General features: G+C 56.6%; 1 protein-coding gene across 1 annotated transcript in view; it reads right to left on the bottom strand.

Annotated features, from left to right (window-relative positions):
- LOC144677653 (multiple epidermal growth factor-like domains protein 8) overlaps positions 1–15,670 on the bottom strand; it is a gene marked incomplete at both ends in the record, with an annotated part of 35,343 nt that extends 19,673 nt beyond the window's left edge. The window contains 7 exons of the mRNA XM_078537685.1: positions 1,894–2,039; positions 2,448–2,625; positions 4,942–5,155; positions 7,918–8,006; positions 12,179–12,356; positions 14,172–14,378; positions 15,507–15,670. Coding sequence (XP_078393811.1) covers positions 1,894–2,039; positions 2,448–2,625; positions 4,942–5,155; positions 7,918–8,006; positions 12,179–12,356; positions 14,172–14,378; positions 15,507–15,670 — 1,176 coding nt within the window. The remainder of the gene's footprint in view (positions 1–1,893; positions 2,040–2,447; positions 2,626–4,941; positions 5,156–7,917; positions 8,007–12,178; positions 12,357–14,171; positions 14,379–15,506) is intronic.
- Positions 15,671–17,717: the final 2,047 nt, after the last annotated feature.

The raw sequence follows: 17,717 nt of genomic DNA on the forward strand, positions 1-17,717 counted from the left end.
CGCAGCCCTCTGCTCCGATCTCTCTCACACATTATCCCGCAGCCCTCTGCTCCGATCTCTCTCACACATTATCCCGCAGCCCTCTGCTCCGATCTCTCTCACACACACTGTCCCCGCAGCCCTCTGCTCCGATCTCTCTCTCACACTGTCCCGCAGCCCTCTGCTCCGATCTCTCTCACACGCACTGTCCCCGCAGCCCTCTGCTCCGATCTCTCTCACACACTGTCCCGCAGCCCTCTGCTCCGATCTCTCTCACACACTGTCCCGCAGCCCTCTGCTCCGATCTCTCTCACACACACTGTCCCCGCAGCCCTCTGCTCCAATCTCTCTCACACACACTGTCCCCGCAGCCCTCTGCTCCGATCTCTCTCACACACTGTCCCGCAGCCCTCTGCTCCGATCTCTCACACACACTGTCCCGCAGCCCTCTGCTCCGATCTCTCACACACATTATCCCGCAGCCCTCTGCTCCGATCCCTCTCTCACACTGTCCCGCAGCCCTCTGCTCCGATCTCTCTCACACACACTGTCCCCGCAGCCCTCTGCTCCGATCTCTCTCTCACACTGTCCCGCAGCCCTCTGCTCCGATCTCTCTCACACACTGTCCCGCAGCCCTCTGCTCCGATCTCTCTCACACACTGTCCCCGCAGCCCTCTGCTCCGATCTCTCTCACACACTGTCCCACAGCCCTCTGCTCTGATCTCTCTCACACACTGTCCCCGCAGCCCTCTGCTCCGATCTCTCTCTCACACTGTCCCACAGCCCTCTGCTCTGATCTCTCTCACACACTGTCCCGCAGCCCTCTGCTCCGATCTCTCACACATACTGTCCTGCAGCCCTCTGCTCTGATCTCTCTCTCACACACTGTCCCACAGCCCTCTGCTCCGATCTCTCTCTCACACACTGTCCCGCAGCACTCTGCTCCGATCTCTCTCACACACTGTCCCGCAGCCCTCTGCTCCGATCTCTCACACACACACTGTCCCGCAGCACTCTGCTCCGATCTCTCACACACACACTGTCCCGCAGCCCTCTGCTCCGATCTCTCACACACACTGTCCCGCAGCCCTCTGCTCCGATCTCTCTCACACACACTGTCCCGCAGCCCTCTGCTCCGATCTCTCTCACACACTGTCCCGCAGCCCTCTGCTCCGATCTCTCTCTCACACACTGTCCCGCAGCCCTCTGCTCCGATCTCTCTCACACACACTGTCCCGCAGCCCTCTGCTCCGATCTCTCTCACACATTGTCCCGCAGCCCTCTGCTCCGATCTCTCTCTCACACACACTGTCCCGCAGCCCTCTGCTCCGATCTCTCTCACACACTGTCCCGCAGCCCTCTGCTCCGATCTCTCTCTCACACACTGTCCCGCAGCCCTCTGCTCCGATCTCTCACACACACTGTCCTGCAGCCCTCTGCTCCGATCTCTCTCTCACACACTGTCCCGCAGCCCTCTGCTCCGATCTCTCTCTCTCACACTGTCCCGCAGCCCTCTGCTCCGATCTCTCACACACACTGTCCCGCAGCCTCCTGCTCCGATCTCTCACACACTGTCCCGCAGCCCTCTGCTCCGATCTCTCACACACACTGTCCCACAGCCCTCTGCTCCGATCTCTATCACACACTGTCCAGCAGCCCTCTGCTCCGATCTCTCTCACACACACTGTCCAGCAGCCCTCTGCTCCGATCTCTCTCACACACACTGTCCCGCAGCCCTCTGCTCTGATCTCTCTCACACACACTGTCCCACAGCCCTCTGCTCCGATCTCTCTCACACACTGTCCCGCAGCCCTCTGCTCCGGTCTCTCACACGCTGTCCCGCAGCCCTCTGCTGTGATCTCTCTCTCACACACACATCCCACACGCGGTACACACACACGTGTCCGCTCTCACCGTACACCACCATGTAGTTGCCGATGATGGTGGCAGAGTGAAACGCTCGCTCCCTGGGGCTGCTGGATGACGGGCTCGATTTGAAGCTGGTCCAGTAACGCAGGTCAACGTGGAAGATGTCGGTGGTGTTGGTCCGGTAGCTGAACCTGTGGGAGAGTGAGAGCAGAATCCTGAACAACAATCCAACAACACACACCTTTCAATACAAAAAACCAAGCCACTGTCAATCAGACGGGACATGGGTGAGTGTACACAGTGTAGATAGGGTATGTCACAGCGAGCACGCACGCAGAGCACGCACGCAGAGCACGCGCGGCGAGCACGCACGGAGAGCACGCGCGCAGAGCACGCGCAGCAAGCACGCGCGCAGAGCACGCACGCAGAGCACGCACGCAGAGCACGCGCGCAGAGCACGCGCGGAGAGCACGCGCGGAGAGCACGCGCGGAGGGCACGCGCGGAGGGCACGCGCGGCGAGCACGCGCGGCGAGCACGTCAGGGTTTGTGGGGGTGTATACCTGGTGTGCGTGTCGGAGTATCTGCCCCCATCACTTACCTTGGCGAGACACGATGCCCCCCATGGACAAGCAGCATGCGTGATGCCGGATGGAAAACCATGGAGTGAGCAGCCACTGCTGGACTCTTCCCTCCAGTAGGAATGACCTCCTCCCAGATCAGATTCTTCAGGTTAAATCGATACATCCCAGCACTAAACTGGTCAAAAGCTGTCCGACCTGATGGGAAAGTAAAGACAGACAATGTTACACTGTGGGGAGAGGAAGATCACACACACACACACACACAGTCACCTCTATATGCACACACACACAGTCACCTCTATATACACACACACACACACACACACACACACACACACACACAGTCACCTCTATATACACACACACACACACACACACACACACACACACACAGTCACCTCTATATATATATATATATATACACACACACACACACACACACACACACACACAGTCACCTCTATATACACACACACACGCACACACACAGTCACCTCCGTATACACACACGCGCACACACACACACACAGTCACCTCCGTATACACACACACACACAGTCACCTCCGTATACACACAGACACAGTCACCTCCGTATACACACACGCGCACACACATACACACAGTCACCTCCGTATACACACACGCGCACACACACACAGTCACCTCTGTATACACACACACACACACAGTCACCTCCGTATACACACACACACGCACAGTCACCTCCGTATACACACACACACAGTCACCTCCGTATACACACACACACACTCACCTCCGTATACACACACACACACTCACCTCCGTATACACACACACACACTCACCTCCGTATACACACACGCACACGCACACACACTCACCTCCGTATACACACACGCACACACACACACAGTCACCTCCGTATACACACACGCACACACATACAGTCACCTCTGTATACACACACACACATACAGTCACCTCCGTATACACACACACACATAGTCACCTCCGTATACACACACACGCGCACACACATAGTCACCTCCGTATACGCACACGCACACATAGTGTCACCTCTGTATACACACACACACACACACACACACACAGTGTCACCTCCATATACACACACGCGCACACAGTCACCTCCGCATACACACACACACACACCTCCGCATACACACACACACACACCTCCGCATACACACACACACACACCTCCGCATACACACACACACACACCTCCGCATACACACACACACACACACCTCCGCATACACACACACACACACCTCCGCATACACACACACACACACCTCCGCATACACACACACACACACCTCCGCATACACACACACACACACCTCCGCATACACACACACACACACCTCCGCATACACACACACACACACCTCCGCATACACACACACACACACCTCCGCATACACACACACACACACACCTCCGCATACACACACACACACACACCTCCGCATACACACACACACACACCTCCGCATACACACACACACACACCTCCGCATACACACACACACACACCTCCGCATACACACACACACACACCTCCGCATACACACACACACACACCTCCGCATACACACACACACACACCTCCGCATACACACACACACACACCTCCGCATACACACACACACCTCCGTATACACACACACACACACCTCCGCATACACACACACACACACCTCCGCATACACACACACACACACCTCCGCATACACACACACACACACCTCCGCATACACACACACACACACCTCCGCATACACACACACACACACCTCCGCATACACACACACACACACCTCCGCATACACACACACACACACCTCCGCATACACACACACACACCTCCGCATACACACACACACACCTCCGCATACACACACACACACCTCCGCATACACACACACACACCTCCGCATACACACACACACCTCCGTATACACACACACACCTCCGTATACACACACGCACACACACATAGTCACCTCCGTATACACACACTGACATAGTCACCTCCGTATACACACACGCACACACACAGTCACCTCCGTATGCACACACACATACCGTCACCTCCGTATACACAAGCGCACATACACTCACCTCCGTATACACACACGCACACACACCTCCATATACACACACATGCGCGCGCACACAGTCACCTCCGTATACACAAGCGTGCACACACACTTCCATATACACACGCATCTCCGTATACACACACGCGCGCACACACACACAGGCACCTCCGTATACACACGCGCACCTCTGTATACATACATGCGCACACAGAGTCACCTCCATATACACACACGCACGCGCGCACACACACTCAGCTCTATATACACTCATCTCCGTACATGCGCACACGGGCACCTCCATGTACACATACACAATCACTGAACACACACTTCCATATACGCACACACACACTCATCACCGAACACACAGCTCCGTATTTACACACACGCACTCACCGCCGAACACATACAGATAATGATCCACCACAGTGGCTGCATGTGCCGCCAATCCCGGAGGGCTGTGAGAATTCAGTGCCAACAGCAGCTTCCATCTCTCTGCCAGGGGTTCATACAGCCAAACATCATTGGCCAGAGAGCCATTCGCCAACTGGCCACCAAACAGCAGCATCCATCCTTTCCACTCGACAGCACAGTGAGAGTGTCGGGCAGCCTGCAGGGACAGAGTCCAACATCTTAACACAGAGACACAGCAGCCGAAACACAGAGGGGGGCAGCTCCGAGGGGCGGGGAGGCAGGGGCAACTCCCACACCAAGGGGAGGGTTGTTTGGGGTGTTTGGGGGCGTATGGGGCGTTCGGGGCTGTTGGGTCGTTTGGGGGCGTTCGGGGCTGTTGGGTCGTTTGGGGGCGTTCGGGGCTGTTGGGTCGTTTGGGGGCGTTCGGGGCTGTTGGGTCGTTTGGGGGCGTTCGGGGTCGTTTGGGGGCGTTTGGGGTCGTTTGGGGTCGTTTGGGGTCGTTTGGGGCTGTCGGGTCGTTTGGGGCTGTCGGGTCGTTTGGGGCTGTCGGGTCGTTTGGGGCTGTCGGGTCGTTTGGGGCTGTCGGGTCGTTTGGGGCTGTCGGGTCGTTTGGGGCTGTCGGGTCGTTTGGGGCTGTCGGGTCGTTTGGGGCTGTCGGGTCGTTTGGGGCTGTCGGGTCGTTTGGGGCTGTCGGGTCGTTTGGGGCTGTCGGGTCGTTTGGGGCTGTCGGGTCGTTTGGGGCTGTCGGGTCGTTTGGGGCTGTCGGGTCGTTTGGGGCTGTCGGGTCGTTTGGGGCTGTCGGGTCGTTTGGGGCTGTCGGGTCGTTTGGGGCTGTCGGGTCGTTTGGGGTGTTTGGGGAGTCGGGGGTGTTTGGGGAGTCGGGGGTGTTGGGGGTATTTGGGGTGTCTGGGGGGTGTGTGGGGTCTGTGGAGTGTTTGGGGGTGTTGGGGGTGTTTGGGTTGTTTGGATATTTGGGGGTGTTTGGGGTGTTGGGGGATGTTTGGGGTGTTTGGGGGTGTTTGGGGATGTTTGGGGTGTCTGGGAGTGTTGGGGGTGTTGGGGGTGTGGGGGGTGTTGGGGGGTGTTGGGGGGTGTGGGGGGTGTGGGGGGTGTGGGGGGTGTGGGGGGTGTGGGGGGTGTGGGGGGTGTGGGGGGTGTGGGGGGTGTGGGGGGTGTGGGGAGTGTTGGGGTGTTTGGGGGTGTTTGGGGTGTTTCGGGTATTTGGGGGTGTTTTGGGGGTGTTTGGGTATTTGGGGTGTTTGGGTATTTGGGGGTGTTGGGGTATTTGGGGGTGTTGGGGTATTTGGGGGTGTTTGGGGTGTTTGGGGTGTCTGGGGGTGTGTGGGATCTGTGGAGTGTTTGGGGCTGTTGGGGTGTTGGGGGTGTTTGGGTATTCGGGGGTGTTGGGGGATGTTTGGGGGTGTTTGGGGTGTTTGGGTATTTGGGGATGTTTGGGGTGTCGGGGGTGATTGGGTTGGGGTGTCGGGGGTGATTGGGTTGGGGTGTCGGGGGTGATTGGGTTGGGGTGTCGGGGGTGATTGGGTTGGGGTGTCGGGGGTGATTGGGTTGGGGTGTCGGGGGTGATTGGGTTGGGGTGTCGGGGGTGATTGGGTTGGGGTGTCGGGGGTGATTGGGTTGGGGTGTCGGGGGTGATTGGGTTGGGGTGTCGGGGGTGATTGGGTTGGGGTGTCGGGGGTGATTGGGTTGGGGTGTCGGGGGTGTTTGGGGGTATCGGGGGTGTTTGGGGGTATCGGGGGTGTTTGGGGGTATCGGGGGTGTTTGGGGGTATCGGGGGTGTTTGGGGGTATCGGGGGTGTTTGGGGGTATCGGGGGTGTTTGGGGGTATCGGGGGTGTTGGGGGGTATCGTGGGTGTTGGGTTGTTTGGGGGTGTTGGGTTGTTTGGGGTGTTTGGGGGTGTTGGGGTATCTGGGGGTCCCTCTGTATATTTCCTCATTGCTGATCGGGATCGGAGTTTAATTCGTTATTAATTTTGGTCAGGGTGTCTTACAGCCAATAGGAGATGGGAGAAAATCACCAGCACAGCAGTTCCAGTGAAGGCAGAGCTCCCAAACCCGCTGGCACTGGGGGGAGGGGGGCCTCTTTATCTGGAACCATTAGGCCCTCGAGGTCAGTAACTGTAAAAGCCGCTGAGTATCATCGTAGCTGCCCCAATAATAACTTCATCTGGCCCTGGGCTGGGATACAAACGCTGCCAGGGGGTTTATTAAACCAAACCCTGAGCAAACCCAGGGCTCTGGGTACCTGCCATCTCCATAACTGGACAATGAGGTGCTGTCTGCCCGGCAATGATCGCTCTGCTGAACCCAACAGGAACCTGCAGAGACTCTCAGGGGATCAGGCAGGGGTATCAGCCGTGGCACTGGCAGTGGGTAGCGTCCTGCCTCTGAGCCAGGGGCTCTGGGTCCAAGACCCGCTCCAGGACGCGATGGTCAAAGGTGACGTGTTCAGAATGCGGACAAAACGGTCGAATATCAACCTGCAAATCCTTCCAACACGTGCAGTAAGAGCGGGAGGGGCTCCTGGTCAGCCATGTGATGGAAAGAACGTTGGAGCCTCTACCATCACGACCCACAGCTCCAGACTACAACGTGTCTGAAACAGCAACTCGGACTCCCTGTCACACAGCACAGGCACAGGCACATGCACCCGTTACCTGTAGCATGAGGAGGGTCAGGTAACCTAACTCTCAGTTACACCTTGGAAATCGCGTCTCAGGCATTGTAACATTTCAGGTCCTGCTTCAGCTGAACAACGTTCAATCACAGTCACCAACAGGGGCCAAAGTCAGGTCACTGGCTATTAAAGTCTAGTAAATATGGCAGTGGGTGCGGGCAGAGCTATCCTGACACTGAGGGGGCAGAGGGGGAATCTAGACGCTGAGGGACAGGGGTCAAAGCTGCCTGGATACGGAGGGGGAGGCTGCTGCTGCTTCTTACCGGAGAGGGGCTGAGTAAACTCTGATGCCACTGGTTACTGGTGAAGTTGTATCGAATAAGATCACCCAGGACTTCATTCAGGTCAAACCCTGCAAAGTGTACATAACGTAAGAACATAAGAAACAGGAGCTGGACTAGACCATTTGGCCGAGTGAGCCTGCTCTGCCATTCAATACCATCGTGGCTGGCCTGTGGCTTCAACTCCACCTTCCCACCCCCTCCCCATATCCCTCCATTTCCCGCGAGATCAAAAATCTGTCCATCCCGGCCTTTAATGTATTCAACGATGGGGCACCCACAACCCTCTGGGATAGAGAATTCTGAAGATCCACAACCCTCTAAGTGAAGAAATTTCTCCTCAGCTCAGTCGGAGATGATGGGCCCCTCACCCTGAGACCGTGTTCCCGTGATTCCCCAACCAGCGGAAACAATCTCTCAGTGTCGACCCTATCGAGCCCCTGCAGAATTTTGTATACTTCAATAAGATCGCCTCTCATATTTCTAAACTCCAGAGAACGTAAGCCCAATTTACTCATCCTCTCATCATAAGACAACCCGCCTATCGCAGGGACCGATCTAGTGAACCTTTGCTGTACTGCCTCCAATGCGAGTATATCCTTCCTTAATTCGAGGCCAAAACTGCACACAGTACTCCAGATGTGGCCTCACCAAAGTCCTCTACTATTGTAGCAAGACTTCCTTATTTTTGTACTCCAATCCCTTGGCAATAAAGGCCAATTTGCCATTTGCCTTCCGAATTACTTGCTGTACCTGCATGTTAACCTTCTGTGCTCCTTGTACAAGTACACCCAAGTCCCTCTGAACATCAACCTTTACAAGTTAATAAGAATTCTGCTTCTCTATTCTTACTACCAAATTGAATAACCTTACACTTTCCCACATTCTACTCCATCTGCCATACCTTATTGCCCATCACTTAACCTGTCTAAAAACAAAAAACTAAAAACAAAAATACTAACCTGTCTATAGCTCTGCAGCCTCCTCACAGTTTACAATCCCAACTAGCTGTGTATCAGCAGCAAACTAGGCACGTTACTCTCAATCTCTTGGTCCAAGTCATTAATATCGATTATAAGTAGCCGAGGCCCCAGCACTGATCGTTGCAACACTCCAGCCTGCTAACTGGAGAAAGCCCCATTTCTCCTGACTCTGTTTTCTGTACGTTAACCAATCCTCTATCCATGTTCACATCTCACCCCTACTCCATGAGCCTTTGTGCATCTAACATTTTGTGTGGCACCTTATCAAATACCTTATCAAAATCTAAGTATACTACATCTACTGGTTCCCCTTTATCGACCCTTTCAGCTAAATCCTCATAAAACTCTACATACGAACATAGGAATTAGCAGTAGGAGTAGGCCACTCGGCCCCTCGAGCCTGCTGCGCCATTCAGTAAGGTCATGGCTGATCTGAACGTAACCTAAACTCCACATTCCTACCTGCCCACCCCCCGATAACCTTTCACCCCCTTGTTAATCAAGAATCTATCTAGCTCTGCCTTAAAAATATTCAAAGACTCTGCTTCCACCGCCTTCAGAGGGAGAGAGTCCCAAAGACTCTCAGTCCTCAGAGAAAAAATTTCTCCTCGTCTATCTCAAATGAGCAACCCCTTATTTTTAAACAGTGACCCCTAGTTCTAGATTCTTCCATAAGAGGAAACATCCTCTCCCCATGCTCCCTGTCAAGACCCCTCAGGGTATTAAAGCTTTCAATTAAGTCGCCTCTTACTCTTCTAAATTCCAGTGGATTCAAGACTAACCTGTCCAGACTTCCCTCAGAAGACAACCCGCCCATTCCTGGTATTAGTCTGGTAAATCGTCTCTGAACAGCTAACGCATTTACATCTTTCTCTAAATACTCAATACTGTGCTGTACACAATACTCCAGATGCCCGGTACAACTGAAGCATAACCTCCCTGCTTTTGTAATCAATTCCCCTCACAATAAATGATAACATTGTATTAGTTTTCCTAATTACCTGCTGTACCTGCATACTAACCTTTTGTGATTCATGCACTAGGACACCCAGATCCCTCTACACCTCAGAGCTCTGCAATCTCTCACCATTTAGACAATAAGCTTCTTTTTTATTCTTCCTGTCAAAATGAACAATTTCACATTTGCCCACATTATACTCCCAACAAATTTGTCAAACACGATTTTGTAAAACCATCTTGTCTCTGTCTAATATGATTTTCTAAGCGTATCGTTCAAACTTCTTCAGTCATAGATTCCAACGCTTTCCTGATGATTGACATCAGGCTAACTAGCCTATAGCCAACTGTTTTCTCCCTCCCTACTTCCTTGAATAACGGTCTGGTATTTGCTAACTTCTCAAGGGGCAGTTAGGAATGGGCAATAAATGCTGGCCCAGCCGGCGAAGCCCACATCCTGTGAATGAATAAAAAAAAAAATTCACTGGGAGCGTCCTAGAATATCGGGAATTTTGGAAAATCATAGCGCACCCACTATCTCTGAAGCTCTCTCTTTTAGGACACCAGGAAGCAGGCCATCAGGTCCTGGGGATATTCTCAGATCGGGTTAATTCCTGCTGCCGACCAGACAGGCGCCAGGAAAGGCCGCACTTGCGCACTTGGCACACACGCAACTGCTCCTGATGTCTTTCTGGCCGACGGCAGAGATATGGATCTAACAAAGGCTGCGTAGTCTCACGCTGTATTGGAACCTGAAATGTAAGCATTCCCCATGGGAATTCCAATGTTACAATTCAATACCTACACGTCTGTGTGTTGCCAGTTATACCACCAAGTAACATTTTCATGGGAATTCTTCTGCAGCATTTCAGTGCAGCATTGCAACACATAAAAAGCAATTTGCCGGCAGCAATAAATCCTGGCTCCCAATCTGTGACGGCATTGCCATCTTAATGAGATTTTATCTGAATGCTGCCTCTTCAGGATCGATCCAGTGTTTTAAGGCTTTGTGTAGGGAGTTTCCACATAGCCTCGGTAGTTGTTCTGGTAGGTAATGGGACTCTTAATCCCAGGGTCATCATTCTGAGTCCCACGTTGGGTAATTAATTTTCTCTTAAGTATTTTAGTCGAAATGCTTTTCTATTCGTTTTTACCAAAACAAGCCCTTAAGCTCAATATTTCAACCAATTTTCCAGATTAGAAGTTAGGAATCTCATTTACTGAAATTTCCTGATTAAATATCATCATCATTTACTGAATTGTCAGAAGCATGTTTTACAGAGGGTACAGCGCTAAATGGTAGGCAGACCAGATGCAAGAATTTGCAATTAAAGACTACACTAGCCAAAAAGGGGTGAACTTGAGATTCATTGTTAGTCTGTGTCAAGCCAACTTGTTTGTTTTAATGCTTTCAGCTTTCTCTTTAGAGTTCAATATGTCCATTCACCTGAACACCCCTGCCCACCTCTGTTGGTATGAGGCTGCAGCCTTTCAATGGTCCTGAGGCTCTTTACCGCTTTGTGGCATCAGCCACTTCCAAGCAGAGATTAAACTCCAAACATTCTACATTTTATTGCAACATGTAAATCAGATTGACTGTGACAAAGCCAACAACAGTGCAGGTTACATTCAGCACTGTGTAGAGGGAGCTTAATTCCCAGGACAGGTACAGCACAAGGTTAGATACAGAGTAAAGCTCCCTCTACACCGTCCCCATCAAACACTCCCAGGACAGGTACAGCGCAAGGTTAGATACAGAGTAAAGCTCCCTCTACACTGTCCCCATCAAACACTCCCAGGACAGGTACAGCACAAGGTTAGATACAGAGTAAAGCTCCCTCTACACTCTCCCCATCAAACACTCCCAGGACAGGTACAGCACGGGGTAAGATACAGAGTAAAGCTCCCTCTACACTGTCCCCATCAAACACTCCCAGGACAGGTACAGCACGGGGTTAGATACAGAGTAAAGCTCCCTCTACACTCTCCCCATCAAACACTCCCAGGACAGGTACAGCACGGGGTTAGATACAGAGTAAAGCTCCCTCTACACTCTCCCCATCAAACACTCCCAGGACAGGTACAGCACGGGGTTAGATACAGAGTAAAGCTCCCTCTACACTCTCCCCATCAAACACTCCCAGGACAGGTACAGCACGGGGTTAGATACAGAGTAAAGCTCCCTCTACACTCTCCCCATCAAACACTCCCAGGACAGGTACAGCACGGGGTTAGATACAGAGTAAAACTTGGCACTTGAACTCTGGAAGCAGATATAGCAGGTAGAAAATGCTGAGACCTACCACCAAAGATGTAGAGTGAGTTGGTGGTGTTCAGGAAGGTCCCAGCAGCTGCTGTGCGTCCCACAAACTCTGGATCTGATCTGCTGACATTGTACCAGCTTCCTGCACTCTGGTTGTCATTGAGCGAGAGGTCACAGCTGTGACCTATAAACCCCGGCTGGCACTGGCAATGCTGAGACTACAACAAGACAGAAATATTTCACACAAGAACCACGTTAGAACATTCCCAATCCCAAACTAATCCCACTGCCCCACTCTCTCCCCATAGCCCGATATCAATCCTAAAACTAATACCACTGACCCCCCTCTCCCCAGAATTCCTGCATCAATCCCAACACTATTCCCATTGCCCGCTCTCTCCCCATAATCCTGTATCAATCCCAAACTAATCCCACTGCCCCGCTCTATCCCATATCCCTGTATCAATCCCAAATCTATTCCCATTGCCCGCTCTCTCCCCATAATCCTGTATCAATCCCAAATCTATTCCCATTGCCCGCTCTCTCCCCAGAATTCCTGTATCAATCCCGAAACTAACCCCACTACCCGCTCTCCCCGTAATCGTGAATCAATTCCAAAACTAATCCCACTGCACCGCTCTCCCCCCATAACCCTGTATCAATCCCCAAACTAATCCCACTGCACCGCTCTCTCCCCATAGCCCTGTATCAATCCCCAAACTAATCCCACTACCCCACTCTCCCCATAGCCCTGTGTCAATCTTGAATTAATCGCACTGCCCCTCTCTCTCCCCATAGCCCTGTATCAATCCCAAACTAATCCCACTGCACCGCTCTCTCCCCATAGCCCTGTATCAATCCCAAACTAATCCCACTGCCCCGCTCTCTCTCCATAGCCCTGTATCAATCCCCAAACTAATCCCACTGCCCCGCTCTCTCCCCGTAGCCCTGTATCAATCCCAAACTAATCCCACTGCACCACTCTCTACCCGTAGCCCTGTATCAATCCCAAACTAATCCCACTGCACCACTCTCTACCTATAAACCTGTATCAATCTTGAATTAATCCCACTGTCCTGCTCTCTCCCCATAGGCCTGTATCAATCCCCAAACTAATCCCACTGCCCCGCTCTCTCCCCATAGCCCTGTATCAATCCCCAAACTAATCCCACTGCCCCGCTCTCTCCCCATAGACCAGTGTCCATCCCAAACTAATCCCACTGCCCCGCTCTCTCCCCATAGCCCTGTATCAATCTTGAATTAATCCCACTGTCCTGCTCTCTCCCCATAGCCCTGTATCAATTCCCAAACTAATCCCACTGCACCGCTCTCTACCTATAAACCTGTATCAGTCCCAAAACTAATCCAACTGCCCAACTCACCCCCATAGCCCTATATCAATCCTAAAACTAATCCCACTGCACCACTCTCTACCTATAAACCTGTATCAGTCCCAAAACTAATCCAACTGCCCAACTCACCCCCATAGCCCTATATCAATCCCAAAACTAATCCCACTGCTCCACTCTCTTCCCGTAATCCTGTATCAATCCCAAATTAATCCCATTGTCCTGCTCTCTCCCCATTGCCCTCTATCAATCCTAAAACTAACCCCACTGCTCCACTCTCTTCCCGTAATCCTGTATCAATCCCAAAATAATCGTACAGCCCCACTTTCTCCCCACTATCCTGTCATCAATCCCAAAACCCTATCGTCCCTCTCTCCCCCCATAATCCTGTATCAATCCCACATGTGCTTTTGTTAAAATGGCAGTTCCTTTGCCAATTCACCTTTACTTACAGCTGCCAATGCAGCTATTTTCACCTTTACTTACAGCTGCCAATGCAGCTATTTTCATTCCTACTGCTTGTTGACTCCTTTCCAGAGTGTGACACTAACTACCATCTGCACACCACCCGCTCAATATTTGCCCAGTTCTAAAAGCTGACTGCTCGGACCCAGGTCCTCCTTCTCTCGAGCTTTGTAGTTCGATAATCGGGGAAGAGGAGGCGCTGTCCCCGTTCTGTCTTACCGTGACACACTGTCCATGTGACACACAATAATCACTGCAGTTCTGGACATCACAAGCCTGTCCACTCCAACCCCAATGACAGGTGCATGTCCCAGTGAGGTCACACATCCCATGACCAGAACAGCCCCGGGGGCAGAGTGTGAAGATGTATGTGGCATTAAACCCCAGCAGGTTGTAATTGGCATCGCTGAACAGGTGCAGCAGCATCTGTGGAGAGACAAAATTAAAGAAAAGATCGGAATGAGTGCTCCAGGGTCTGTCACTCAGCCAAGCTTCACACCCAGAGGCATGTTCACATATCTGCAGACCTGACACAGCCAGGCTGGCACGCACGCGCACTACAGACGCCGGGCTGGCGCGCACGCGCACTACAGACGCCGGGCTGGCGCGCACGCGCACTACAGACGCCGGGCTGGCGCGCACGCGCACTACAGACGCCGGGCTGGCGCGCACGCGCACTACAGACGCCGGGCTGGCGCGCACGCGCACTACAGACGCCGGGCTGGCGCGCACGCGCACTACAGACGCCGGGCTGGCGCGCACGCGCACTACAGACGCCGGGCTGGCGCGCACGCGCACTACAGACGCCGGGCTGGCGCGCACGCGCACTACAGACGCCGGGCTGGCGCGCACACGCACTACAGACGCCGGGCTGGCGCGCACGCGCACTACAGACGCCAGGCTGGCGCGCACACGCATTACAGACGCCAGGCTGGCGCGCACACGCTACAGACGCCAGGCTGGCGCGCACACGCACTACAGACGCCAGGCTGGCGCGCACACGCACTACAGACGCCAGGCTGGCGCGCACACGCACTACAGACGCCAGGCTGGCGCGCACACGCACTACAGACGCCAGGCTGGCACGCACACGCACTACAGACGCCAGGCTGGCGCGCACACGCACTACAGACGCCAGGCTGGCGCGCACACACACTACAGACGCCAGGCTGGCGCGCACACGCACTACAGACGCCAGGCTGGCGCACACACACTACAGACGCCAGGCTGGCGCGCACACACACTACAGACACCAGGCTGGCGCACACACACTACAGACACCAGGCTGGCGCACACACACACTACAGACACCAGGCTGGTGTGCGTACACCCACAGACACCAATCCAGACTCTCACAGACACAGACACCAATCCAGACTCTCTCACCCATGCAGGACGATTTGTGTGTCTGACAGGCCTGGTACATTCGAGCGCACAGAGTCACAAGGCCAGGCTCTCACCTCGACACACCACACACACACTCCCAATGATGCACTGACAAACCACCTCACTCGCACAGACATCCTCACCCACACCGGCCTGCTTTACACCGACCTTTCCTGACTGTGCTTCGATGGGCTCGGGCAGGGTTTTCCCACTCAGACTAGCGAGGAGGGGGCTGCTGTAGGAGTCTCCGTCATAAATGAAGAGGTAGTCGTATGCGCACTCGGTGTCCAAGAACATGAACGTCAGGACGATGCGGAAGCTGCTGTTCGGGGCTTCAACAAACAAACTTTACTCAACACCAGATTGTCACATTAAAAAAACCCGACACACAAAAAACACCCAGTCTGAGATCGAAGGAAATGCCCGGCTCCCAGGCGATCCCTATAAACGCCCGGCTCCCAGGCGATCCCTATAAACGCCCGGATCCCAGGCGATCCCTATAAACGCCCGGCTCCCAGGCGATCCCTATAAACGCCCGGATCCCAGGCGATCCCTATAAACGCCCGGATCCCAGGCGATCCCTATAAACGCCCGGCTCCCAGGCGATCCCTATAAACGCCCGGATCCCAGGCGATCCCTATAAACGCCTGGCTCCCAGGCGATCCCTATAAACGCCCGGATCCCAGGCGATCCCTATAAACGCCCGGATCCCAGGCGATCCCTATAAACGCCCGGCTCCCAGGCGATCCCTATAAACGCCCGGATCCCAGGCGATCCCTATAAACGCCCGGATCCCAGGCGATCCCTATAAACGCCCGGCTCCCAGGTGATTCACCCTAGCGCCCTGGGGCCGGGAGGGGGAGCCCTGGGGCCGGGAGGGGGAGCCCTGGGGCCGGGAGGGGGAGCCCTGGGGCCGGGAGGGGGAGCCCTGGGGCCGGGAGGGGGAGGCGGGGCCGGGAGGGGGAGCCCTGGGGCCGGGAGGGGAGCCCTGGGGCCGGGAGGGGGAGCCCTGGGGCCGGGAGGGGGAGCCCTGGGGCCGGGAGGGGAGGCGGGGCCGGGAGGGGGAGCCCTGGGGCCGGGAGGGGGAGCCCTGGGGCCGGGAGGGGGAGCCCTGGGGCCGTGAGGGGGAGCCCTGGGGCCGGGAGGGGGAGGCGGGGCCGGGAGGGGGAGCCCTGGGGCCGGGAGGGGGAGCCCTGGGGCCGGGAGGGGGAGCCCTGGGGCCGTGAGGGGGAGCCCTGGGGCCGGGAGGGGGAGGCGGGGCCGGGAGGGGGGAGCCCTGGGGCCGGGAGGGGGAGCCCTGGGGCCGTGAGGGGGAGCCCTGGGGCCGGGAGGGGGAGGCGGGGCCGGGAGGGGGAGCCCTGGGGCCGGGAGGGGGAGGTGGGGCCGGGAGGAGCTGCGGGAGGAGCTGCGGGGGGAGGCGGGGCCGGGAGGCGGGGCCGGGAGGGGGAGGCGGGGCCGGGAGGGGGAGGCGGGGCCGGGAGGGGGAGGCGGGGCCGGGAGGGGGAGGCGGGGCCGGGAGGGGGGAGGCGGGGCCGGGAGGGGGAGGCGGGGCCGGGAAGGGGAGGCGGGGCCGGGAGGGGGAGGCGGGGCTGGGAGGAGCTGCGGGGGGAGGCGGGGCCGGGAGGAGCTGCGGGGGGAGGCGGGGCCGGGAGGAGCTGCGGGGGGAGGCGGGGACGGGAGGCGGGGCCGGGAGGGGGAGCCCTGGGGCCGGGAGGAGCTGCGGGGGGAGGCGGGGCCGGGAGGGGGAGGCGGGGCCGGGAGGGGGAGCCCTGGGGCCGGGAGGAGCTGCGGGGGGAGGCGGGGCCGGGAGGGGGAGGCGGGGCCGGGAGGGGGAGGCGGGAGGGGGAGGCGGGGCCGGGAGGGGGAGGCGGGGCCGGGGGGGGGGAGGCGGGGCCAGGGGGGGAGGCGGGGCCGGGGGGGGGAGGCGGGGCTGGGAGGGGGAGGCGGGGCCGGGAGGGGGAGGCGGGGCCGGGACGGGGAGGCGGGGCCGGGACGGGGAGGCGGGGCCGGGAGGAGCTGCGGGGGGAGGCGGGGCCGGGAGGGGGAGGCGGGGCCGGGAGGGGGAGGCGGGGCCGGGAGGGGGAGGCGGGGCCGGGAGGGGGAGGCGGGGCCGGGAGGGGGAGGCGGGGCCGGGAGGGGGAGGCGGGGCCGGGAGGAGCTGCGGGGGGAGGCGGGGCCGGGAGGGGGAGGCGGGGCCGGGAGGGGGAGGCGGGGCCGGGAGGGGGAGGCGGGGCCGGGAGGGGGAGGCGGGGCCGGGAGGGGGAGGCGGGGCCGGGGGGGAGGCGGGGCCGGGAGGGGGAGGCGGGGGCCGGGAGGGGGAGGCGGGGGCCGGGAGGGGGAGGCGGGGCCGGGAGGGGGAGGCGGGGCCGGGGGGGGGAG

The sequence above is a fragment of the Cetorhinus maximus genome, unplaced genomic scaffold (assembly GCF_964194155.1).
Source record: "Cetorhinus maximus unplaced genomic scaffold, sCetMax3.hap1.1 HAP1_SCAFFOLD_2808, whole genome shotgun sequence".
NCBI classification, from domain to species: Eukaryota; Metazoa; Chordata; class Chondrichthyes; order Lamniformes; family Cetorhinidae; genus Cetorhinus; species Cetorhinus maximus.